We start from the raw sequence: 27,338 nt of genomic DNA, 5'->3' as shown, positions 1-27,338 counted from the left end.
GTACACTTACAGGGTTAAGCAGCATCATAAGTGAGGATTATGCTACAGGAACAGTTTAAAAATCCAGAAAAATGCCGGGTGGTGGCACACGCCTTTAATCCCAGCACTCGGAAGACAGAGCCAGGCGGATCTCTGTGAGTTGGAGGCCAGCCTGGTCTACAGAGCGAGATCCAGGACAGACACCAAAACTACACAGAGAAACCCTGTCTTGAAAAACAAACAAACAAACAAAATCCAGAAAAGTAATATACTCCATAAAATCCTCAGTAACCATGTCTAGCTGTGGGGGAGACAGTGGCTAGAGGGATGGTTCACTGGTTACCAGCTCTTGCTGTTCTTCCAGATGGTCAGAATTTGGTTTTCAGTATTCACAGTCATCTGTAACTCTAGCCCCAAGGGATCCAACGCTCTCCTCTGACCCCCACAAGCACTGGCACACACACACATTTTTTTAAAAATAGTGCCTAATGGATGGAATGTTTACAAAGTTAAAATGAGAAAAAGGCCAAATATGGTAGTGCACGCCTTTACTCCCAGCACTCAGAAGGCAAAGGGAGGCAGGTGTCTTTCTGTGAGTTTGAGGCCAGTTTGGTCTACATAGGGAGTTCCAGGACAACCGGGTTACACAGTGAGACTCTGTTTCAAAACAAGCAAACATACAACAACAACAACAACAAACAAACAACAAAACAAAAATCCCATGGCCTATGACTCTCTGAAAAGAGTTTAGGATATCACAGGAATAACTCAGTACATGAAAATCATATTAATAGTGCCATTTTACTTTAGGGATTTTTTCATTTATTTATTTGGGGTGGCGCACTTGCCACAACTTAGGAATGGGGGTCAAAGGACAGCTTTCAGTAGTCGATTCTACCCTTGCACGACTGGGTTCCAGGGACTGACCCTAACTCCTCAGGCTGAAGTGGCAAGTACTTTGAAGGCTAGCCGGTCATGTAGGAAACCTGTCAGTGTCTCTCTATTGAAGATTGGCTGGAGTGCCCCCAAGTGTTCACATTGTGTCATAGCACCCCAGGGACCACAAAAGCTACCCTTTCATCCAAGCTCAGGCTTTCTCTGAAAAATGTGTCATTTGTGCACAAATCAGTGAATTTCCTTAGGATATTTTCAAACATGTATCACTGTACTTTGTTCAAGCCCCCGCTGCTCTTCTGGAGCCCACTTCTTCCTGTCTTCTTCCTTCTCACCCCCAAAATTCTCTAACTTTCATGGTATCGCATTCATGTAGTTAAGTCTAGACTCCACATATTTAAAAAGTGACATTTTCGCCAGGTGGTGGTGGTGCACGCCTTTAATCCGAGCACTCGGGAGGCAGAGCCAGGTGGATCTCTGTGAGTTCGAGGCCAGCCTGGGCTACGAAGTGAGTTCCAGGAAAAAGGCGCAAAGCTACACAGAGAAACACTGACTTGAAAACACCAAAAACAAACAAACAAAAAGTGACATTTTCTTTCTCTTTTCTTTTCTAATTAATAATTAATTGGTTGGGTTTTTGTTTTGTTGTTTTGTTTTTTTATGTCTGTGGGTATTTAGCCTGTATGTGTGTCTGTGTACCACATGTGTGCCTGGTGCCCACAGAGTCCAAAAGAGGGCCTCAGAACCCCTAGAACTGGAGTTACAGATGGTGGTGGGTGGCCATGTGGGTGCTGGAAACCAGTGCTCTCACTCACTCAGCCATCTCCGGCCCCTCCCATTCCTCCTCTTTCTTTCACGTCCCATACATAGCTAGTATGCCGATTATATATTGTACATTATATTTAAGTATGTATTCCACATTTTTAAAACAGCATTTGCCTTTCTAAGTCTTGCTTATTTCACTTAATATAATGATCTCCAATTGCACCCATTTTTCTACAAACAACATAATTTCATTTTTTGTGTGGGGGTGTTTTGTTTTGTCATTTGGGTTTTTGTTTTTTTAATTTTTTTTGTTTGTTTGAGACAGCCCAGGCTGTCCTTGAACTGGACGTGTAGGTGAGGATAGTCTTGGCCTTTTTGTCCTCCTATCCAGCTTCCCATGTGCTGGGGTCACAAGCATAATGGCTGGGGATGGAGCTCTGCTCGTAGAGTGCTCCCCAAGCATTCAGGGAGCACTTGTTTTGATACCCAGTATCTCATCAAATAGGATGGCACATGCCTGTAATTCCAGCACTCAAGAGTAGAGAGGACCCACAGTTCAAGGGCATCTTTTCACTATTCTCTACAGCTGAATGCAATTCCATGGTATATTTATGCCACATTTTCTTTTTCCTTTTTTATATAAATTCATTTTTATTCTATGTTCACTGGTGTTTTCCCTGCATGCTTATCTGTGTGAGGTGTCAAGCTCTGAAACTGAAGTTACAGACAGGTGTGAGCTGCCATTTGGGTGCTGGGAATTGAGGCCAGGTCCTCTGGAAGAGCAACCAGTGCTCTTAACTGCTGAGCCATCTCTCCAGCCTGCCACCTTTTCTTTATCCATTCATCTGTAGCTGAGTGTAGCTGAGCTGTATCCATATCTTGGCTATTATATATCAGGCATCAATAAACCTGTATAACTTTGTGGAATGCTGACAGAGCTTCCTTGGGGTGGATATCCAGGAGTGGTGTAGCTGGATCACATGGTCGATCTATTTTTAGTATTTTGAGGAACCTGCATACTGATTTCCATAATGACTACAACAGTTTACAAGCTTGAAGTCTTGATTCCAAAGGGCAATTCTTTGCTTTTCTTTTATTTCAAGGCCACATAAAAAAAAAAAAAAGTACCCAAACCTACGCTAACCCAGTGGGTCCCAAGTCCAGCCCCAGCCTTGCCATGCTGCCCTCCCCGAAGGGTGTCAGAGGGAACGCAGCTGGGAACCACTCTACCTCCTCTGGATTCAGGTGCCAATGCTGGCTTTTCAGACACTGCCACCACAGTGTCATTGTGACATTACCTGGGCTTCAAAATGTTTTCACCTTAAAAATCAGCACAGTGGCTTACACCCGTCATTTACCAGCATTTGGGGAGCTGAGGCAGGAAGCTTAACAGTTCAAGGTCAGCCTGGGTCACATAGTGAGACCATGTCTCCAAACCAAACCAAACGATAATAATCGCAGCCAGCTCCTGGCAACCACATGGAGACCCGAATGTCTGCTTTTCCTCAGTGTTTCGAATGACCTGCGGAGTGCGTCTTATTTTATTGTCTTCTCCTTTCCCTGTACAGTGAACTTTGGGCATCTCTTACATCAGTTAATGGAGCTGGGTCGAAAGTGCTTGATTCAAAGGCTGAGAAACTTTAACAGTCAGCAAGCACTGGCCAAGGGAAGGCTGATAACAGCTGTGCTTTACTAAGAGCTTTCAGGTGCCAGGCTTTGTGCTGCTGGTATAATGTGAGTGCACTCTCATGTGTTCCTGGGGCAATCGGGAGGAATTATTAATCAGATGCAAACCTGAAGCTCCAAGGTTAGTGCTAGGACCCTGACCCTGGTCCCTAGAGTTCACGTGTGGAGCTCCTAGGTAGTACACTTAGGGACAAAATGGAGGAGGACACAGGGAAGGTCTTGTAAGTGGGGAAGTATCATGTGACAGGCCCTGAAGGTTGGAGTTACATAGTGAGACCCTGATGAAAGGGGAGGGAAAGGAAAATTTCCACTCAGTGAGAGCAGCCCATTGCACAACCCCACCTATGACACAATCAAAGTAGATCTGTGTTCTTTTTCGTCTCCCCCCACCCCACCTCCACTGACCCTGGAGCTTTCTGATTCAACTAGAGTGACTGGTCACCAAGCCCTAGGGACCTGCTTATCACTGTATAGGATTACAGACACATCGCGTCTCATCTAGCTTTGGCTTGTTTATTGTATTGGTGTTTTGCTTGCACATACATCTGTGCACCATGTGTGTTGCGCCCGTGAAGTCCCAGAAGAGGACATCGGATTCCTTGGAACTCCATGTGTGTGCTGGGAATGGAACCCGGATCCTCTGTAGGAGCAAGAGTTCTTAACTGCTAAGCTATCTCTCTAGCCCTTACCTGTCTTGTTTGTTTGTTTGTTTGGTTGGTTGGTTGGTTGTTTGGTTGGTTGGTCTGGTGTTTTGGTAAGTGCTGGGAATCCAAACTCAAGTCCTCCCAGTGAGTACTTTGTCAATGAAGGTGTCTTCCCAGCCCACTCCCAAAATCCCTTTAAAAATGTGTTCTGTAGAGAAACATCCAGGCAGTCTCTGAGAGGAGACTCACCCCCACTGCTCTTCTGCTCAGTAGAGAACCTCATAATCTCATGTTAGAACACCCAGTCAAACTGCCAATACAAGCTCCCAATCCATTCAGCTGTAAGCCTCCTCCATAGCCTGGCCAGGCTTGTTGGAGGACGTGGAATGGATGCCTGTTGCCCACCCCTTCCTCTGAGCCAGGAATGGAATGGATGCCTGTCACCCTCTCCCTCTGGGCCAGGGGTGCTGTAGGGGTGAAGAGGGTAAGCAGCCTGGCTGTCTCCCAGCTCTCTGGACCCAGGAAGCTTTGAAAGCTTTGGTTTAACTGGGCACCACAAAGATGGCCATGTGCACAGGCCTTTCTTGCCTTTGACCTTAGAGGATACACTTCTCTTGGAGTGGGAAGGTGGGGAGAGGCTCCCCTTAGGAATCCAACCCCTGTGTCTTGCTGCCTACTCTCTCCCGACAGTTGGTCACCAGAGCCAAGCAGAGTTCTTCTTGTAGACAGTCTCAGCTAACCCTGGCCGGTGGGTCACTCCGTTCTTGAAACTCCTCGACTGTGGGCTGACCTTGGCAGATGCAGACACATGTCCAAGCACTTTCCTCTTAGCCCTAACTGTCCCTGCATCAAACTGCCATGCTTAGGCTTTCCAAATAGCACCTCTCTTCCTCCCTCCTCCCCAGGAGATGGCTGTCTGTCTGCTCCCTCTTCCCATTCCGGGAGACTTGCGGATAAACACCAGGCTCAGAGAAAGGGGAGGGACTTCTGTTGCTTCTGGCCAGATCTTAGCAGTGGAGAGTTTGGCATTGTGCCCTAGAAAAGTGACCGCTGGCTACCCCAGGGGAGCTTTCTCTAACTTTGTACAAATCCCTTCCACCTTACTGGCCTCATTTTTCACATTTCTTCAGGAGATACTGATATTTAGCCACTGGGCTTGTGAGGATGTCAGGAGTGACCCAGGGAATTTACACAGCATTATCAGATCTGACACACTAAGGCTCTCAACACAGACCTGCAATTTCTTCTGTGTGACCATTTACAAGTCACTTGACCTCTCTGTTTTCTTCCCTCCCTCTTCTCTTATTTCAACAGGGTCACTCTGTGTAACCCCAGGCTGACCTTGAATTCACTATATAGGCCAGGCTTGCCTCAAATTTGAGATCCTCCTGACTCACAGCCTTCTAAATGCTGAGATTATGGACTTGCCTCTGAGTCTGTTTGCTCAGCTGCCACATGGAATTCAGAAAAGCAGAGGCTATCCCACAATACCTCTGTGGGGTTAGAGTGAATACACACACACACACACACACACACACCCCTAGTACAGTGCCAGTTGTGTGGTCAGAACTAGGTCTAGGCTGTGTATTAGGACAATGGAAGGTGAGGTGAACTCTTAGGCTGGCGTTGACAGAGTAAATTGGGGTATGGTCTCCCCCATCCCTGCCCCCTCAACATTTCAGGTCATGTTTTGGAAAATATTCGGTCTGGCTGGGATCCAAAGCCCCTGGGAACAGACAGGACATCCTGTCCCTCCAAGCAGTCATGCTGACTCAGGGAGATCAATGTGTGACCACAGAAACGCAGCTCCGACCTCTTCTGGGAATCCACACAGCCAAGCCCTGGGCACTACTCTACTCCAGTCCAGAGACCTGGATGGTGCCCTTCTAGGGCCTGATTCTGGGCTCTTGAGCAGAAGGTGGCACACAGAGAAACAGACGTCTCTGGCACTTGAGGCATGCCAGGCCTGGGGGTCACAAGCTTCACATGACCCTCTGATTGAAGTCAGACATCTCTCTTGTGCTTGCCAAGCCTCTGACTCCCCCCAACCCCCAGCCCAGGTCTGGACACTTTTCCAGCCAAGCCAGGCTCCAAATCACTGGTTGGGCAACCCTTGACCTCAGATTGGGTCAGATCCATCAGTGAGATTGTTGAAGAGCATGGGATATTGTGTTCTTTAGAATCCCAAGAACTAGAGTGAGCCCTCCCCATCCCGAAACTCCAGCGCCCAACTCCCCACTGCCATTGACTTGTTTTGTAACTTTGGGCAAGTTCCTCTACCTCTCTAAGTTCAGCCCTGCCCCCTCCCCAAGAACTTCCTGGCACCCATGGGGGACAGGTGCTCAGAGAGGGGTAGTTATTATTGTAAACAGCACTGGATGCCAAACATAAAGTAGTATGGGCACAATACATAGGAGTCCCTAGGCTCACTCTCCAGCCCCACCCCACCTCCAATAATCAAACCAATGAACAGCAAGAGGTATGTGCTACAGTGGGTGAGATGGTCAGGGTTCAAAGTCAGAGGGAAGGGAATGATCCACAGGTCCCCACCCCTCCTCGAGGACCTTTAGGCAGTTAACAGGTGCTGGGAGAGAGGAGCCGGTTTCAAAGTTGGTAGCACAGCTGATAGAGGAGCTTGCAGCCAAGCCTGGTGGCCTGAGTTTGACCCTCAGGACTCACATGGTAAATGAAAAAAAAAAAAAGATTCCCCAAAATGTTGACCTCTGACCTCTACACATGTGCCATGTGCCACAAGAACACCCACATCCTATATACACATATCATACACAGACACACTAAATAAACAAATGTAAATTTTAAAACAAATATTAAAAAAAATCAAAATGCAGGGTTGGGGATTTAGCTCAGTGGTAGAGCGCTTGCCTAGTAAGAGCAAGGCCCTGGGTTCGATCTTCAGCTCAAAAAAAAAAAAAAAAAAATCAAAATGCTTTACCAGCTCCTGTGTGGCCACAGGTAATTTCTTTGAGCCTTGTAAAAATGGAAATAAAAATGTAACAGAGATGTGAGGAGTCATCTTAGATGCTCTGGGATCCATGGCTGGCAGACAGTAAGCTCTGATAAAGACTAAGCATTTCTAACCATGTTCATGATGCTCCCAGAGTCATACAGCTAAGTGTTTTGGATGAGTCACGTGGGACTCACATTTAGGGAGAGCCTACTATGTGTCTACTGCCACCAGAAACCACACAACTTGAGTATGTACAAGCACACACATACATGTACAGATATATACTTAGGGAGGTGAGCAGTTTGATTTTCACTTTCTAAAATCTTGATTTTAGGGGGCTGGAGAGATGGCTCAGCGGTTAAGGGCAAACAACCAAACCTTAAATTTATAAAAACAAAACAGATGCAGAAAGTCAAATTAAATTTATACCTTTGCCAGGTATGGTGGCATATGACTTTAATCCCAGCACTTGGAAGGCAGAAGCAGGCAGATCTCTGTGAGTTCAAGGCCAGGCTGGTCTACAAAGACTCCGTTACACAGAAAAACCCTGTCTCAAACACAACAACAAAATAAAACAAACAAACAAAAAGAGTTATTTCAAGGCTCAGCAATTAAGAGCCCTTTCTGCTCTGCCAGAAGACCATGGTTCTCCCAGCACCCACATGGCAGCTATCAATCATCTATAACTCCAGCTCCAGGGAACCGAGTGCCCTCTTCTGGCCTCTGAAGGTGGTGCACAGACATACCTACAGGCAAAGAACCCACAAATAGAAAATAAAAAATAAATCGTTTTTAACATGACTTATTTCAAGACAGGCGTGGCACTCATAACCGTTGACCTGTGTTTGACTCTGGGGCCCACATAGTGAGAGGAGAGAACTGACTCCTGCAAGTTGTTCTCTGCCCTGCACATAGGCATGGGGATATGTGTGTGCTAACACATACGCAAAACAAACTAATGTGATTTTCAAAGAGTTTAATTTGTAGCAAGGTGTGGTAGCTCATAGCTGTAATCTCAGAATGTGGGTGGCAGAGGCAGGAGGACTCCTGCAAGTCTGAAGCCATTGTGTCCTACATAGTGAGCTCCAAGCCGCCAGGGTTACAGAGCAAAATCTGTCTCAAAAACATGGGTAGGAGTATCTGTGAGCTGCATTTATATACTTACACATTTCTTTTTAAAACAGTCTCTCGAATCATGACAAAAATTCCAGTGTAAGTATAGGTAGCTGAAAAGAGCTCAGGCATTGTGAGCCACCATGGCACATTAGCAGTGTCAGGGTTTGTTTCTTTGGAGGTGGGAAGAAGCTCAGAGAGCAGGTAGGCTGTTTGCAGCCTTCCAAGTCAAGATGCAGGGTAAGCTGCCCTTTGGTGACCTTTCGGCTCTAGAGTGGAGTGGTCACAGCTAACAGACATTCCTAGTTACAGCGTGCCAGATATCGTCACATTTCATTTCCTGGAGTTTCCCAGGGGCACCCCTACGCAAGGCTCACAGCCCTCCTTTACACACAGGGAAACAGGTCTTTTCAATGGGATATTCCAGGTCTGTTACTTCTGAGTGTCCAAGACAGAAAAGAATACACAAGTTCAAGTCTTTGCTCATCCTCTTAATTGTTTTGTAATCACGGACAGTGTCTTGTCCTTCCTTGATCTGAGCCTGCTCTCCAACCTCCGAAGCCAAGGAGACAAGCTATGAACTGTCTCCAGCAAAGTAAAATTTGGGATTGTGCTGTCCCAGACTTGAGTTCAAATCCAACTCTTCCATCTTAGATTGCTTTCTGAACTGGAATGTCCTGCTCCGTAGGAGACCATACCCTCTGTTGCTGTCCACAGGATTATTGAAAGGCATATGTCAGATGACAGGAGCCCAGTGCCTCTTGTATGCAGCTGCTCCACACAAGAAACTCTTTCTCCTGTCTTGTTTATCTGAGACCCTTCCTCCAGTCTCTAATAAGATTTCACTCAGAGTAAGGAAAGCTCCCTGTACTCACCAAGCTCATCTCCCCCTGCTGTCAGCATCTAGAACTGCAGTCTGTGCTCCGAGGCTAGCAGCAGGTTTGGATCTGGGTTAGAGGAGTTTAATTTCAACACCTAGGGGAAAGTTTATTATTTTTGTCTTATCCATTTAATCACTTTTGGTTTTTTGTTTTGTTTTGCTATTTTTCCCCCCGCTTCCCCCCCCCAGGATGACTAGGTTACTTTTCTGATGCTGTGATAAAACACTCCCACAAATCCAGAATGAACTCTTCCTTTCTTAAGCCAGGGAATGGTCCCAGGTAAAGTCTTCCCACTTCAATGAACACAATTAAGGTAACGCTGTACAGATGTGAGGCATTCTAGAGTCTGTTGAGTTGACAATTAAACACTCAGCATCACAAGGCTCCAGACACTATGGGAGTTTGAATGACTTGGACAAGGACATATAACCTTACTAGATTTTCAGGGGGAGGAGTTTGGTCTGGCCTCAACTAGATGTGCCATGCTTTGTTGACTCCCATGGGAGGCCTGCACCTTTCTGAATAGAGCCAGAGGAGGAGTAGAGGGGTGGGCAGAAGGGAGATGGGGGGGAAGGAATGAGAGGAGAGGAGGGAAGGGAAACTGTGGTTGGTATGTAAAATGAATGAAAAATTTTAATTAAAAAAATGAGAGAGAGAAAGAGAGGCAGAGGCAGGTGGATCTCTGTAAGTTCGAGGCCAACCTGGTCTACAGAGCAAGTTCCAGGACAGGCTCCAAAGCTACACAGAGAAACCCTGTCTTAAAAGATGAGAGAGAGAGAGAGAGAGAGAGAGAGAGAGAGAGAGAGAGATATTATAATGGGGGTTGGAGAGATGGCTCAGAGGTTAAGACTGCTCTTCCAGAGGTCCTGAGAGAGAGATATAGATAGATAGATAGATAGATAGATAGATAGATAGATAGAGATTACAATGGGGGTTGGAGAGATGGCTCAGAGGTTAAGAGCACTGGCTGCTCTTCCAGAGGTCCTGAGTTCAATTCCCAGAAACCACATGGTTGGCTCACAACCATCTATAGTGAGATCTGCCCTCTTCTGGCATAAAAGTGTACATGCAGATGGAGCACTCATACACATAAAATAAATACATCTTTTTTTTTTTAATGGCCACATTTTGGTGGTTGAATCCTGTCCTGACCCCTGAACTGTTCTCATCACAGTCTCTGGAATTTGTGATTATTTTATGTGGTAAAAGAGATGTTGTAGATGTGACTTCGGTTCTTGAGATAGGGAGATTATTCTGACAAATAATCAATGGGCCCAATGTAATTGCAAAAGTTCTCAGTGGGAGGCAGGAGGACATATGTGATGGTGAAATAATCTCAACTACTCGGGAGGTTGAGGCAGGAGCATTAGAACTTCAAGACCAACCTGAGTAACTGTCTGAAAAAATAAAGCAAAAAATTGAGACAGGGTTTTATTTCATGGCCCTGGCTGTCCTGGAACTCGCTCTGTAGACCAGGCTGGCCTGAAACTCACAGAGATCCTCCTGCCTCTGCCTCCTGAGTGCTGGATTAAAGGCACAAGCACCACAGCCCAGATTTCTCAAATACTTGAATATGACTAATATGAGACATGAGCACACACATTTGGAATCCCAGCACTTGCAAAGCTGACACAGGAGGATTGTGAGCTTGAGGTCAGCCTAGACTACAGCAAGTGCCAGGGCTATGCGACACTACCCCAACAGACAAATCAAACCAACGGCATTACTACTGATTTTTAAAAGACTGATGCAGTTCCGTAATAGAGCACTTGGCTAGCATAAACAAAGCTGAGTTCAAACCTTTCTCTCTCTCTCAATCTCTCTCTCTCTCTCTCTCTCTCTCTCTCTCTCTCTCTCTCACACACACACACACACACACACACACACACACACACACACACACGGAGCCGGGGGTCAGTCTGTCGTCGTAGCTGTGAGAACAGAAGCAAGATGGTGGAATGACGTTGGCACGGCCATGGACGGAGTAGTACCACGGGCCTCTGCAAGCTGAAAAGGACAAAAAGCACCCAGAAAGAAGGCAGCATTGCCAGCTCCCAGGTATCTTTAGCAAGGTGAGAAAATACAATGGTGTTGTTTCAAGTCACTATGTTGTGATTTGTTATAGGAGAAACATAAAACTAATACTTAGGTTTGGGGTAAGGGACCAACAGGACACCTATTTAAAGTTGAGTTTCTTCTGAGAAACAACAGTTTCTAAAGTGTGCATGTGTTCCAAATGTTACATAAGGCACTTTGTCTTAAAAATAGACTTGTTTATCTGAAATTCAAATTTAACTGAGTGTTCTATACTTTATTTGGCAACCTAGAAGTTGGGGATTGGAGAGAACCTAGGATCACAAAGTCTCGAGACTTGTAACCTGGGGTGACTGGTCCACATTTACAATCCCAGCACTCAGGAGACAAAGGCACGAGACTCGTGAGTTGGGGGCCAGCCTGGTCTACATGATGACACCCTATATTAAAAACAAACAAACAAAACAAACAAACAAACGGATAAACACAACTCAAGATTCCCAGGCCACCTCACACTTCTCCCACACATGCAGTTTGGCATCTGGCAAAACCCATATGTCCTTACATCCCTTCTGGACATTTCCCACAGTCCTAAGACTCCTCTTATCCATAGGTAGGGAAACGAAGAGGTGACTTAAGGTCATTCCTTTGGATCTGACCTTCTCTTGGCCCATCAGAATTTCTTTCTAGTAATGGTTTATTGTCCTTTATTGTACCCAAAAGAGGAACCTCGGAGATTTGCTCCCAAATTACAGTTGCTCAAAATAAAGGTATGTATGTAGTGTGGATAGTTAATGGGCCAGGCACGGAGCTAGGAAACCCTTTTTCAAGCTATTGCTGTCTGGAGACAACCTCATCAGTGAGCCCAAAAGCAGGAAACAGGTAGTTACTGAGTCAGGGTCCAAGGCAAGAATCATGTTATTCATGAAGAACTGAGGCCAGGAGGCTAGGGCACTTGGTCAAAATGGCTCAGCGGATGGCATACTGACATTGGGCAGCCGGTCCAGATGTCAGCTGAGGACCAAGGAGTTCTGGAATGCTAATCCTCAGGTCTGGGTCTGAAGCCGGTTACAGCACCTACATACAGCACCTACAGCACCGACTGCCAACTTCCCTGTCATGAATTAGGGGATTTGCAAAACCATGACGACTTAAAGAGAAAATGATGGGGATCACTAGGCATGCGGCAGTGCGTCCTAGGAAAGCGCCTGCTTTCCCCCTTCAGGTCTGTTTCCCTCATCATCTCACAGGGGTACCCAGCCGGGACCAGCAGGTGGGGACAGACGCAAGCCAACGCGGCAATGCTCACTCGTGCGCCATCCCGGGTGGGTGCCGCCTTCGCGCGCCCCGAACGTCACTTCCGGCGCGAGGGCCGGGCGGGCCGGCTGGGGAGTGCGGGTCTGTAGTGCGCGCGCTGCCAGCCGAGGCTCCTGCCGCCGTGACCCGCGCTCCGCCTGCCGCCGGGCTGGTGAGTGCCCGCGGGCCCGTGAGTGCGCCTAGGGGCCAGGGATAGGGACCCAAGGGGACGAGACTGCCGGAAGTGAGCCAGAGGGGCGGGAGACCCCAGGAAATGGGGACACCTGGGGAGGGGGCGGCGACCGGAAGTAGGGGCCTTGGACCGCTGTCCGCGGCTCGGAGGTCTCTGGGGCTCCGAGAGAGATAGTTTCTGACCTCCGGCTGTTTGGGGAGAGAGGGAATGCTCCACTGGGAGATGGCTCCAGGTGGGGAGGATGCTAGGCTTCGTAGCCTGTCCCCAAGGCCACCCATCATGTCGTTCCCCAGACTGACAGCCACTGCTGAGCCCTTGGGGATACAACAGGAAGCTGCAGGTGGAGGATAGAGAAGATGAGGCCAGGGTGGGGCTCGACAGTTCGCTCTGCCTCACCAGGCAGGGCTTGCCATACTTCCCCAGATGTTTACTGAGTGAATGCTGTCATGAGCCGGCACTGGGGGCCATGGTGACCCTGGCAGGCAAGTTCCCTGCTTTGTTGGGATTCACACTGTTAGGGGGTCAGTTTCTTCCTTTGTAAAGTGGAAACAGTGATGATAATGTGCTGGCTCAATACTGTGAAGATGAAATGTGGAGTTGACAGTGTAGTTCGGCGATAGAGAAATGCCTAGCATGCGCAAGGCCCTGGGTTCTATCCCCAGCAACACTCAAGAAGAAATAAGAAAACAGATGTACGGTGCAGAGCTTGATTCAAAGCAAAACCCTGAAGCGTGTATGACCTCTTTCCATCAGTCTACTGTGATGTAAGCTGCACAAGGCGAGGTTTTGTTTTTTCCTGGTGTGTCCCTAGCATCCTCCAGCACAATGCCCAACACATACAGGGGCAGTTAGTAATTCTTAAATGAATAAGTGGGAACTGACTCTGAAGGGTTTCATGTAAACGGTATCAGATATTCCAAGATGGTGGGTCATTAGTTTGTCTTCCCCAGCAGGGGAGGTGTGGAGGAGGAAAGGGGAGCGCCTTTAAGACTAGTTCTATAGCCTGTGACGTTACAGTCAATCTCAGGTAGGCAGTGGGTTGGGATTCCAGGCACCTACCTGTTGGTGACTGCCATATAAACAGCCCAGGGTGGATCCCGTGAGACCAGGAGTGTCCTATACCTTGCTTAGTACACCTCTATGAAGTACATTAAAATAAAGTATTTATGGTGTGGGGCCTATATGATGTCTTAATACAAGGTGTTACACAGTGATTCCCTGGATATCACACACTGGTTTCCTACACTCTTGACAAGTATTGGAGATGCACGAGGCCACAGAGCTCGTGCCCAGGCAGCACAGACAGCCTGGAGTGAGGGAAGACTGGCTTCTCCGTGTCACTGTCCCCTTTTGTCTGGGTTGGTGTTGAATCTTCTATATCATGACTTTGTCGTGGTCCCCTCTTGAAAGTCACTTTTCTGTGATGTATGGATGCACATGGCATGGCACACACATGGGGGTCAGAGGACAGCCTTGAGCTAGTTTTCTTGTACTTCTACATGGGTTTTGTAAATATTGAAAAGTTCAATTCCAGGGATTGAACCTCAGGTAGCCAGGCTGGAGCTGCAAGTGAGCCATCTCACAGACCCTAAGGCATTTTTGAGACAATACAGTGGTCTTATTTTTTTTTTAAAGACTTATTTATTTATTATGTATACAGCATGTATCCCTGCAGGCCAGAAGAGGGCACCAGATCTCATCACAGATGGTTGTGAGCCACCATGTGGTTTCTGGGAATTGAACTCAGGACCTCTGGAAGAGCAATCAGTGCTCTTAACCTCTGAGCAGTCTCTCCAGTCCACAGTGGTCTTTTAAAACAGAAATCGTGTCAAACCCTCTCTGCCCCTCTTCACTCTGCACAATGCCCCAGCCCATAGCCCAAAGCCTCTGAATCCATCTACTTTTCTCCATCTTGCTTCCTTAGCTCTAGCTACACTGGACATCTTGCTTATCAGAAAAGCCAGGTATTTTTCAGATACCCTCACTCAACCATATGATGTGTTTGGCTCACCCTGTCATCTTTGCTCAAATGTTACCCAGGCAAGCCTTCCCTGACTGCCTGCCCTGTTTAAAACTGCAGTCCTGGCAAGCGCAAGGCCCTGGGTTCGATCCTCAGCTCCACATACAAAAAACAAACAAACAAACAAACATACAAACTGCAGTCCTGATCCTGCCCCCTCATTCTCCTCTTCATAATAGTAGACTGTATATTATGGTTAGAAGTTGTCTCTCATCCCCACTGGGCTCAACAAGACAGGATTTTTTTCTTTGCTTCTGCATCCCCGGTACCTGGAAAAAAACAAACAAACAAAAAACGACTTATCATACATGTCTGATATTCATTGGATGTATGTGTGTCATCCAGTCAGGACTTAGGGTGAATCTGTGAGGGTTGGGAGGAGCTGGAGGAAGAACATACTTTTGAGAGGGACCAGAGTATGCACGGAATGAGGACATAGCTTTGGAAGCAAGTGAAAGAAGCTGGTGTGGCTAGAGGTTGGAATTCAAGAGATGGAGTAGCCTGCTTGGTCACTAACTGCAGTGGACCAGAGGGAGTTTAGCCAAGTGCAGCCAGGACATTAGAGGTATGTGCAAGAACTATGAAATGGCTCCTGTTGAACATGGGGTGAAGATCAGTGTCCTGTCCACTCATGGACAAAGGTTCTGCAGCCAGGGAGTCTTGCTGCCAGCTTATTCCCAGGACAGCTCAGGCAGCTGTCCTCTGTTTTTCATCCAATAGTATGTTGGTGCAGGTTTTCCAGAAGCTAGCCTTAGGATCAACAGATGGACAAGCAGTATGTGGAGTTTACTGGAGTGCCCACACAGATAAAGGAAAGGGAGATGATGAAGAGCCCTGGGTCAGTGATGCAGGTCTGACCCCTGTGAAGGAGGTTTAGGCAGGAAGAATCTCAGAGTGCAGTGTGGGCTCAGGAAGAATCCAGCCAGTCCATGTGTAGCGATCAACAGCCCATGTGTAGCACCACCTGTTCACCATGTCTGAGTGAGGGGCTGTGGATGGAAAAACAGAGACAAGAGACAGTGGGTCATTCACCTCAGCAGATGCCGATTATTGAAAGAGGGAGGAAACCTTAAATACAGGCTTACAGCACAATGTGAGAACCCCAGAGGGCAGAAGTTCCCTACTGATGTTTACAATCTTGCATCTAAGCTGTTAATGCCCAATATGCAGGATATACAAACAAGGAACTTCCCTTAAGCATTCAGGAGGGTGGAAACTGGCAGGGAATTAGCATAGGGAGGATATCAAGGTCAAGGTCAGCAAGCAAGGCAACAGCTGCCCAAATCAGGGGCCAGGGCCCTATACTCATGAACTACTGTTGCCTTTGGAGGCATCCATGTCTCTCTTGGTTAGTCACTGGCTGGGGACTTTGGGGAGTGCCTGTATATGCCTCTGAGGGCACTAGAGCTGAGGCCCTTCAGTTACATTTCTTTAGCAGCAGATGTGACACATTTCCATGATTGCCATAAGAAGCTATATTGTAAAAATTCAGACAAGCTGGACATGGTGGCACATACCTGTAATCCCAGCACACTAGAGGCTGAGGAGGCTAGCAAGTTCCAGACCACCTTGAGCTACATAGTAAGACTCTTTGTCTCTTTAAAAAAAAAAAAAAACTGGCAAAAACTCCCAGTCCCGCATTTCCCACTCTTAGGGTTCCATGTAAGCAATCTTGACCTTAAAAATTACATGCACAGGGGCTGGAGAGATGGATCAGTGGTTAAGAGCACTGGCTGCTCTCCCAGAGGTCCTGGGTTCAATTCCCAGCACCAACAGGGCAACTCACACTTGCCTGTAACTCCAGTTTCAGGGCTTCTGACACCCCTCACAAAGACATACATGCAGGCAAAACACCAATTAACATAAAGTCAAATTTTAAAAAAGATTCTGACTCAAAAATAAATGTAAATAAATAGAATACTAATAGTAAACATAATTTTTAAAAATTACATGCACACACATATGTGTAAGTTTGTGAATGTGGGATCAGTTGTCTCATCTTTTTTTGGTTGGTTGGTTGGTTGGTTGGTTTGGTTTTGCTTTTGGTTTTTCGAGACAGGGTTTCTCTGTGTAGCTTTGGAGTCTGCCCTGGAACTACTCGGTAGCCCAGGCTGTCCTCGAACTCACAGAGATCCACCCGCCTCTGCCTCCCGGGTGCTGGGATTAAAAACGTGCGCCGCCGCCGCCACCACCCGGTGTCTCATCTTTCTGTGAGTCTCTGGATCAGACTCCAGTCATTAGGCCTGTGTGGCAAAAGGCCCCTGCTGCACTCTCTGACCCTCACTTGTGGCCTTTGTGTCAGCAGGGACTCTGATAGCTAATGTCAGAAGAAAGTGACTCTCAGAGAACCAGCCCCTCTGTGGCCTCACTCTCCGAAAATGAGCTGCCACTGCCCCCGCCCCAGCCTCCCGGCTATGTGTGCTCGCTGACGGAAGACTTGGTCACCAAAGCCAGGGAAGAGCTTCAGGAGAAGCCTGAATGGAGACTCCGGGATGTGCAGGCCCTTCGAGATATGGTGCGGAAGGAGTACCCGTACCTGAGCACATCGCTTGACGACGCCTTCCTGTTGCGCTTCCTGCGGGCCCGAAAGTTTGACTATGACCGGGCCCTGCAGCTGCTGGTCAACTACCATGGCTGCAGGCGGAGCTGGCCAGAGGTCTTCAGCAACCTGAGGCCCTCCGCCCTGAAAGATGTCCTTGACTCCGGATTCCTCACAGTGCTGCCCCACACGGACCCTAGGGGCTGTCATGTCCTCTGCATCCGACCAGGTATTGGGATGGGTCTGTTTTTTACCCAGCTTTCTCTCAGATTTCCCCCACTTTCTTGTTTTAGTGAAGGTTCTTTTTTGGTTTGGTTTTGGCTTTTTAAAACAGTCCAGGCTGATCTCGGACTCACTAGGCAGCCAAGGATGATCTTGAACTCCTGACCTTCTTGCCTCTACCTCCCAAGTGCTAAGATTTTAAGTGTGGGGGTTGGGGATTTAGCTCAGTTGTAGAGCTCACAGGCGCAAGGCCCTGGGTTCGGTCCTCAGCTCTGAAAAAAAAAAAAAAAAAAAAAGATTTTAAGAGTGTACAGTTGGAGTCCAGCTCTGACCTGTTGAAGGGTTTTTGTGGGGAGGAGAGAGGAATGAGGAAGTATTAGATAGAAATATAAGCCTAGACAGAGAGAAAGAGAGATAATAGGATAGCTTTGGGAGGGGCCTGGGTCAATACCCAGCCACCTCAAAATTTATTCTAATGGGTTTTTATACACTGCCAAGGAGAAAGACAGAAGACATCCCCCTTTCAAGACCAAAGCACAGCACGCAGCCAAGTGTAGACCCTTCAAAACACCTGGTAACCATGCCCTTGGCTAACTCATCCCTTTATGCAGCCCTGCTGGGTAAAGCAAGCTCAGATTCTGTGACCTTGAGTAAGGTCTTATTAAGGAGCCTCTGTGGGCACCCACAGTGTAGCACCATGCCTAGCCTCAAAGCTCTTTTGACTACAGATGACAAAACCATCCTCAGGCTGACTGAGTACCACAGGAAGATTTGACCTAACGAGACAGAAACAGCTCCCAGATCCACCACACCGAAGTTGCTGCCTCTCTTACCAGGTCCTGGACCCCACAGCACCAGCCCCAGGACTGTCTGCTCGGCACAGACAGCTTCTCCATACTTGGTTCCTGAAACACAGCAAAGCTAAATTGGCCCCTTTCAGCTCTCAGGCTCACCTGGCTACTCAGTGAACGTCTGTCTGTGAGCACAAACTTAGATTTCCAAAGGCGAGAATGCAGTGGGCCGAGGAATCTGTTCGTGGTCATGGGGTGCAGGCATGATTGCCAAGCCCCTCCCAGCATCTCCTCTGAGTGGGCTGAGGACAGATAGAAATGAGACAGTGTGGGCTGGGCAGAAGCCTGGAAAGGTGCCCACTCTGTCTCCTGCCTCCTTCCTCTGTTGGGTTAGACCCTGACAAGACTCTACCTATCTATCTATCTATCTATCTATCTATCTATCTATTTTTGCGGTTCTGGGAATGGAACCCTGGTGTGTACCTGTTGGGCAGGAGCTGTGCCACTGAGCTATGATCAGAACACCTTGATTCATTTTCTGATACCAACACTTTATACTGGTACTTGTTGTAGCTTACTTTTTTAAAAAATGTGTCTTTTTCTTTTTTTTTTTTTTTCTTTTTTGAGCTGGGGATCGAACCCAGGACCTTGTGCTTGCTAGGCAAGCCGTCTTTTTTCTTTATATTTTATTTTACTTTGCTTTTTGAGATAAGGTCTCTATGTAGCCCTGGCTGTCCTGAACTTTCTATTTAGAGCAAGCTGACCTCAAACCCACAGAGATCCACCTGCGTCTACCTCCCAAGTGCTGGGACCAAAGGCGTGCGCCCAGCTTTTTAAACAACATCTTTTTAACATCACATAAAGAGCTGTGATAGACTGAAAGGTAAGTGAACACCGCATCCATTTACCCTGCTTTCTGACGGATTACCTTTACTAGTCACTGTGGAGAGGGGGTGGCATCTTAGGTATCAGGAAAGATAATGAAAAGCTTGTTCCCGGTTTGCCATCTTGGCTCTGCTCAGACCTTTGACATGGTTATTTGCAGCAAGGGAAGCTCCCCACAGAGAGCATTTGAAATCGTGGCCCTAGGAGAAGCTAAAAGGGGGGGAATTAGAAATGTTAGCTAGTGCATGGAGGGTGTGGGAACCCCAGCCTTCTGATTCCTGCTTCTGTCCTTCTGGCACCAGGTGTAGTTGAGGAAAGGACCTTCACCCCACTCACAGATCCTGCAGTTCCCTTCATTGCAGAGCCTAGGGGGAATGAAAGATTACAGCACTCCTCCTAAACAGGCCGGAAAGTGAGCACGTGCTGATAGCCCTGTGCCTGCAGATTCACCCAAAAGGGTGTCTGGTGGTACAGCCCCCTCCATGTTTTCCTCTGCCTGGATGCCTCACACCACGTTTCCTTCCAGCCTTTTCCTAAGCTGTCTTTGCCATCTAGACCGTTCTCTTCACCCTGCGCCATGTGTCAGACAGACAGCTGGAGCCGCTTTACCTGCTGTGCTTGGCACTTTCCAAAATTAGGTGTTTGTTTTAAAATAAGCAGTGCAGACTTCTGAGCACCCAGAGACCTAGAAACCGGCCAGCAAGCTTTGTCTTGCTACTGTGAGCTCAGCTCAGAAGTGTTATCAGATGGTCAGATGTCACCATGGCCCTGCCTCCTCCTGGCACGTGGTTGTGCCGTAAGATGACTTTCTCCTTGTGTGGGATGAGATCTGGCCCCCTCCCTGCTGACCCAGGTCTCAGAAGGAAGCAGACAACAAAGTAGTGATCAGAACTGGGTTTTACTTTGCTTTCTCCTAAGCTCTTTTGAGATGTATGCAATTGAAAAGATGATATCCAGTTATATAGACGCAGGCTTATTTCACATGAACATTAATCACCGAGGGTGGTCGAGGCTTGTGTGAGAATTTTGTGTAGGGCCGTGAAAAGGCTCAGCAGGTAGAAGCACTTGCCCCACGAGTGCTGTGTTCGGATCCCTGGAACCCAATTAAAGTGGAAAGTGACAACCTAGGACTACTGTCTTCTGACCGCCATACGTGCTCTGTGGCACACGTGTCCCCTCACACATAAATGGGCACATGTATCATACACACATATTCAAAAATAATTTTGTGTACATTCCATATCCCATGTTTAGCAAAATGAAATTTTGTTTTTAATGCATTCTTTCCTGATTTCATACATACATATAATTACTTTGTCCATAACCTTCCATTATCCTTTATCACCCTTCCCTCTGAGTCCCCAAACTCCTCCTTCTTCCCCAAGAAGCCCTCCAATGCTCATGCCTTGTGTTGCCCTACTCACCCCTTGGAGGGAAGCAGGGTGGGGAGTGGCCCACCGCATTTAATTAGGCTTGCTTGCTTGAGCATGGGTTGGGGGTTATTTACCTGAGCAAGAGGATCTTACCAGTTGCACCACTGAGGACTATGACTCCATATCCCCGGCATTTGGGGAGGGATTTTTGTTTTTGAGACAAGGTCTCATGTAGCCCAGGCTGACTCCTGTTCTTACCACCCTCCCGAGTGCTGAGATTAGGGGTGTGATCCACAGCACCTAAGCTCTGTCTGCATGTCTTCATCTCTCTGTCTTATGGGATGTAAGGTCTTGGTAAAGATTTTCTCGAGAACGTAGTTTCCAACTGGGCATGGTGGCCTCTGCCTACTAGGTCAGCACTCAAGAGGATCCTTGAAAGTTCAGGACCAGCCTGGGATACAGAGTGACTCTGTCTCAACCCCCTCACGCCTGCCAAAAAGAAATAGTAAAAAGAGAAAAAGAATAGTGCTCAAAAATACCATTGTATTTTTCATTTGTATCCTTTCCCAAAGAGAAGAATCATTAAATATGTGAATATTAATGAAGCATCCTTTCTATAAGGAGGAATTTGAGCAAGGGCCTCATGGAACATAGCTGTGCTCCATCCTGTAACACCCTGGAGGTGTATGTGAGTTAGGACTCTTCTTTAGATGACAAACCAAAAGCTAACTTCTGTCAGTTGGAACAAGAACTCATTTGCTCAGATGACATCTGGGTTCAGTTAGATTTGGGGACAACTAGAGAGGTGATTCCATCTCTGCCAGCCTTGGCATAGGCTTCATTCTCAGACCAGCTCTGGTCTCATGAGCCCCTGAACCTTGGGCTCACAGCATTACTGCTATGCGAGGGAGGAGTGATCTTCTCTTTCCCAAGAACCACACCCTAGTTTGAGTCTGGTTCTGTGGGACCTGGTTTAGACCGCATGCTTGGCTAGGATATCTATCAGATTGGCCAGCCAGCCCCCATCGTCACACTCCCTGGAGTCATTGGTTAAGTCAGTTCTGTGCAACCTGTGCGGCCAGAGTGGAAAAGCAGGTGTGGTGTGACAGCACTTACAGCAGGAAGCTGAGGTGGCCACGAAGGCAGGTATTACCCTATTTACTTAAGAGACAGGCTCAGCCAGAAAGTGCTAGTGCACACCTGTAATCCCAGCACTGGGGAGGCAGAGGCAGGCAGATCTCTGTGAGTTTGAGGCCAGCCTGGGCTACAAAGGGAGTTCCAGGACAGCCAAGGCTACACAGAGAAACCCTGTCTCGAAAAACCAAAAAAAAAAAAAAAAAAAAAAGAGAGAGAGAGAGAGAAAGGGAGACAGAGCGTCAGAGTACTAAAGCATCTTGCCCAAGGTCACACAGCTCGTAAAAGTCAGAGGCTATCTGCCTGACTTCAGAGCTCATGCTTTTAACCTCAAGGCTCAATTGTGTTTTCATCTCCAGATGTCCTGCTGGGTTTGGGAGGTTAGGAAATGTCAACTGCTGGGCAGGATCTTGGTGACATGTCTTTCTCTTCCATTGCAAAGCTGAGGTTCTAGAAGATGCATCTGAGCACTTGTTTGTATTCATTCCATAATGCTGTCTATCTTTGTGACCTCAGACAGATGGATACCGAGCAGCTATCCAATCACTGAGAACATCCGAGCCATATACTTGACATTAGAAAAACTCATTCAGTCCGAAGAGACCCAAGTGAACGGAATTGTAATTCTCGCAGACTACAAAGGCGTGAGCTTATCGAAAGCATCTCATTTTGGCCCTTTTATAGCCAAAAAGGTGATTGGCATTCTTCAGGTATGGCCTCTGCTCGCCGTGTCCCCATTCTGTGGTTGCATTGCTTTCCCCACGGCCCTGTCCACTTACTGCTGTCTTATGGGAATAATCTCCAGTCTTCTTTGCCATGACTCCGAAGGTCCCTGCAGAAGTCACCTCTGAGCTGTACTTAATGATCCACAAAGCTCTGCCATTAAAGTTCAGTCTTTGAGGGACACTCGGAGGCAGGCAAGAATTCGTTTTCCTTTTTGATAAATGGAGCAGCAGAGACCTAGAGGACATGTGGCCCGCTTCACGTGTCACGGCATGTGTCACAGCTACAAAAGGGTTATGCCCCTTGGGTGCTCCCTCTGGTGGGCTGTGCGGTGCCATGGTGCAAGTCTGATTTTCCTTAGCTTTTACTGTTCCTATTTTGTGCTGGGACTAGAACTCGGGACCTGGTGTATGCTAGGTAAACACTCTACCACTGAGATCCATCCCTGACTTAATGTTTTATTTTGTTTTGAATTATCTTATGTGTATGGATATTTTGCCTACATGTATATCTGTGCACATGTGTGCTTGGTGTCCACGGAGGCCAGAAGTGTCAGGTTCCCTAGGACTAGGGTTACAGACAGTTGTAAGTTGATGTGTGGATGCTGGGAATTGAACCCGGGTCCTCTGGAAGAGCAGCAGTGCACTCAGCTGTTGAGCCACTTCTCCAACTCCTGGCTCTGCGCTTTGATGGTTCCTGCTGACACACACACACACACACACACACACACACACACACGTCATGTTTAGATCTGTATTTTTCTGCTAATGTAAGATCACCCAGAATTCCAGAGTTAAGTAAGCTTGGGTACTGTGATGTAATGTGTCCTTTCTTGTGAATTTCATCGTACACAGTGTGTTTAAAGCCTGTGAACAAAGCCGGGTGGTGGTGGCACATGCCTTTGATCCCAGCGCTTGGGAAGCAGAGGCAGGCGGATCTCTGTGAGTTCGAAGCCAGCCTGGTCTAACAAAGAGAGTTCCAGAATAGCCAGGGCTGTTACTCAGAGAAACCCTATCTTGAAAAGTGGGGGGGCTGTGTACAGAAGTGCTCTTAAAGACTTCCCCCTTATTTAAATGGATCTAAAGATTGAACCTAGAACCTTGCACGTTAGGCAAGGGTTCTACCATTGAGCTACAGTCCCAGCCCATTTTAAAAAAACAGTTCTTATTTATAGCAGGGCAGTGGTGGCACACACCTTTAATCCTAGCACTTGGGAGGCAGAGGCAGATCTCTGAGTTCAAGGCCAGCCTGGCCTACAGAGTGAGTTCTGGGATAGCCAGAGCTACACAGAGAAACTCTGTCTTGAAAAAACAAAGACAAAAAAGCAAAGAGAGCCACTTTTTATTTTGAGATAGGGTTTCCCACCAGTGGCCCAGGCTGGCCGTGTGCTCTGTATATTAGTTCTTTTCTGTTGTGTTCTTCTCATGTTATGGTCAAACATCGTGACCCAGGCAACTTACAGAGAAAGAAGTCTATTTGTGTATGGTTCCAGAGAGACAAGAGCCCATCCTGGCAGGGAAGCTTGGCATCAGGAGTCCAGCATGGTGAAAGACAGGAAGCTGAAGGGTCACATCTTCCACAGCAAGCACAAAACAGAGAGCACTAAACAGTGTGGGCTGGACACTCTTAAAGCCTGTCGCCAGTGACATACTTCCTGCAGGAGGCCACTCCTCATCTTTCTGAACAGTACCACCAAGTGTGACCAAGTGTTTAAACGCCGAGCCTCTAAGGGACATCTCATTCAATCCCCACACTCTGTAACTCAGACAGGCCTGAACTCACAGTCCACCTACCTCAGTCTCCCAGATAGCTGATTACAGGCCTGAACCACCAAGCCAAACTAAGGAAACCTTGTGACTGTGCAGGCCAAAGGATTCCTCTGGCTCACCAAGCAGGCCTGCTTCACATCACATCTGGGAAGTGCACTTGAGGCAGCTCTGACCTGGAGGGTCTGCTGTTTTTCGTATCTTTCACTGTGGTCTTGGACCACTGTTTGCTGCTATAGGAGCTGCCCCCCACCTGTCACCTTTGCCTAGCTCTTCTGTCCCACACGTCCTCACAACTTGTCTTCCTGTTTGTTGACACCAGGGCTCTCTCTGAGGAGGCTGAGAGTCAGAGCAGACCGGTGCTGTGTTTCTCACGGGGAAGGCAGCTGTAGAGGGGACGGAACACAGATACTGCCTTTGTTCTAACGTGGTGTTCCTTCCACCCACAGGATGGCTTCCCCATTCGGATAAAAGCAGTCCACATAGTGAACGAACCTCGGATATTTAAAGGCATTTTTGCCATCATAAAACCATTTCTGAAGGAGAAAATAGCCAACAGGGTGAGTGATTTCTTTTGAACTTGATACTTTTTAAATCTTCCTTGATTTTTTTTTTTCTCACTTGATTTATCATGGCACCTCGAACACTTTTGTCCAGAAACTAACTTGGAAGTATAAGGTACCATTCTTAGCATGACCCACCCTCTTAGGGGATGGTGGGGCTAGAAAGAATACACTGTGTGCCAATAATGAGAACAGGACGAGGGTGTGTTACTACAGGGCCTCATGCAGCCCGGGCTGAATGGTGGGACTTTTATCACAAGCTGCCTCTCTGTTCTGTCATCTATTCAGACTTCCTGGCCTCCTGGCTTAGACCTTGTGAACCAACATTGCATTTTATATGTAAGAGGATTTCGGAAAGAGAAGAATGGGTCACCAAACAGATAGATGGATCGTTGCTAACTCAGAGCTTCGTGCATGCTAAGTTACACAGCCAACCCTAGATGACTCTTTTAAAAGAGGGTTCTTGGGGTTGAGGATTTAGCTCAGTGGTAGAGCGCTTGCCTAGCAAGCACAAGGCCCTGGGTTCAATCCTCAGCTCCGAGGGAAAAAAATAAAAGAGGGTTCTCCTTTTTTTTTTGTAATTTATTTACTTATTATCTATACAGTGTTCTGCCTGCATATATGTCTGTAGGCCAGAAAAGGGCACCAGACCTCATTACAGGTGGTTGTGAGCCACCATGTGGTTGCTGGGAATTGAACTCAGGACCTTTAGAAGAGCAGCCAGTGCTCCCAACCACTGAGCCATTTCTCCAGCCCGAGGGTTCTCCTTTCTGACCCACAAAAGCCTCTCCTCTTTTCATCTTTTTTCTCCTTCTTCCTTTCACCCAGACATTGAGGTCACTCCAAAGGCTGGGTTTACAGTTTCACACTTTTTCTTTTGTTTTAAAGATCTTTTAATTTTAAAGTGTGTGTGTGTGTGTGTGTGTGTGTGTGTGTGTGTGAGAGTATGAGTGCTCGTGCACACACATGCCAGAGGAGGCCAGAAGAAAGCATTGGATCCCCCTGGAATTGGAGTTAACACATTAATCATCAATCAAGACAACTCCTGAAGGCCAGTCTGACGGAGGCATTTTCTCAGTTGAGGTTCTTCCCTCTCAAATGACTCCAGCTTGTATCAAGTTGACAAAACACTACCCAGCACAGTTAGCATCTGTTGATATATGTAACAGTTTCGTTGTGGCATTTTCATCTCATTACCTTCCTGTTTCCTCCCACCCACATTGTTCCTCTTCCTTCAACTAGCACCCCTCTACTTTCTTGTCGATTTTGGTGATCTGAGTTCAATATTTAGGGTCACTTACAAGGTCATGAATAAAGGGGCCAAGCATGGACAACACCAGTAGCTGTAACACTGAAGACAATGTCCCTGCACTCGCCCCCAGCAACCATTAACTGCCTGTAGATCCTTAAAGGAGTGGGTGGTCCTGCCCCAGACACCATGATGGAATCTTGAAGGACCCAATCTCGTGCCTGTGATCACAGTTGCTGAGTCTCTGTTTTTCATACTGTTCTGTTTTAGTTCTTTCTCCATGGGTCTGACCTGAACTCTCTCCACACAAACCTTCCAAGGAATATCCTCCCCAAGGAGTATGGGGGCACAGCTGGAGAGCTGGACACTGCCACCTGGAATGCGGTGCTATTGGCATCAGAGGATGATTTTGTAAAAGAGTTCTGCCAGCCTGTGCCTGCCTGTGACAGTCTCCTGGGCCAGCCACTGCTCTCTGAAGGACTGATCTCAGATGTGCAGTGTGATGATTCCATGCGAGCCGTGAAGTCCCAGCTCTACTCCTGTTATTAGCACACTTCTGGAGAGTCACCATGTGGAATTCCTTTTTCCTTAGAAATGCACAGGGTTAAGATGCCAAGGCCTCAGTCTTGCTCCATCATTATGCAGTGACGGAGCTGCCTAGAGATTCAAGGGTGGGCCCATCACAGGCAGACCTTTGGCATTGCCCTGGTGATTCCCAAATGTTTGCAAGTGCTAGTCTGGGTAAGCTGTCTGTATCTGTTTTTTATGCATCTTGGAAGCAACAAGAGTTAGAGTCACTCTGAAGTGACAAGGAGGAGACAACTGGATTGGTAATGACTCTGAAGCATTTGGTCACAACTCTGAAGCAATTTGCCAATCCTGAAAGGTTGCCACATGTGAAACTGTTGAGTCTCTTTCCCAGTAACTCCAGTGTTGACCTCTGTTGCTCATCAGCAAAGTTCAAGGTTCAGTTGTCATCACTGGGCCTGGAAAGCCCTGTAAACTGAGCGGTAGAAATACCAGGACTCAGGCAGTACTTAAAAGATCAACGGGTTGGGGATTTAGCTCAGTGGTAGAGCGCTTGCCTAGCAAGCATAAGGCCCTGGGTTCGATCCTCAGCTCAAAAAAGATCAAATTTGGAGCCAGGTGCTTCAGAGCATCCCTGGGATTCCAGGGTTGAATCTTGCAATAGTAACTTTTCCCAAACCCATAAAGCCTTAGCTCTGGTTCTACATGGAATCATACTGGTCAGCATCAAACACTGGATTCTAGGACTATGTGGCTAAAGGTGTGGACTAGGAGTTGGGTGTGTGGCTGCACGAGACATGGACCTCAGCTTTGTCATCTCCAAAGTGAAGCTACATGGAATTGGCGGGGGGGGGGGGGGGGGGGGGGCTTTGCGGCTGCTGAAACTCTGTTAGGTTTTCTGCTTGGAAAGATGACCACCTAAAGCTAGGTCTTGGGTTTTGTGGTATGTACACAAGCTGTATGTAAAGGACTGTCACCATTTGGCCTTGCCTTTGGTGGTAACCAGCTGCCTTTGCAGAATGATGGGTAAACTTGAAAGAGATGGCTTTCATGAGGCTGGCCAAGTCTTGTACAAACTCCTTCCACCCTGGA

General features: G+C 47.5%; 1 protein-coding gene across 3 annotated transcripts; it reads left to right on the top strand.

The window, feature by feature from the left end:
• The first annotated feature begins 12,341 nt into the window (after positions 1-12,341).
• Positions 12,342-26,761, top strand: Ttpal (alpha tocopherol transfer protein like). Of its 3 annotated transcripts, none has more exons than XM_036183696.1 (5): positions 12,342-12,432; positions 16,779-17,241; positions 21,934-22,109; positions 24,356-24,466; positions 25,989-26,761. In XM_036183696.1, exons 2-5 carry the CDS (start codon positions 16,794-16,796, stop codon positions 26,265-26,267), a joined length of 1,014 nt encoding a protein of 337 aa, XP_036039589.1. In that variant the 5' UTR covers positions 12,342-12,432; positions 16,779-16,793; the 3' UTR covers positions 26,268-26,761. The 3 variants fall into 3 exon arrangements, with proteins under 3 accessions (XP_036039589.1, XP_036039587.1, XP_036039588.1); XM_036183694.1 differs by having other exon boundaries at positions 21,934-22,127; XM_036183695.1 differs by having other exon boundaries at positions 16,776-17,241; positions 21,934-22,127.
• The last annotated feature ends 577 nt before the right edge of the window (positions 26,762-27,338 follow it).

Source organism: Onychomys torridus, chromosome 4 (genome assembly GCF_903995425.1).
Source record: "Onychomys torridus chromosome 4, mOncTor1.1, whole genome shotgun sequence".
Classification (NCBI taxonomy): Eukaryota; Metazoa; Chordata; class Mammalia; order Rodentia; family Cricetidae; genus Onychomys; species Onychomys torridus.
This window is presented reverse-complemented; position numbering and strand designations above follow the sequence as displayed.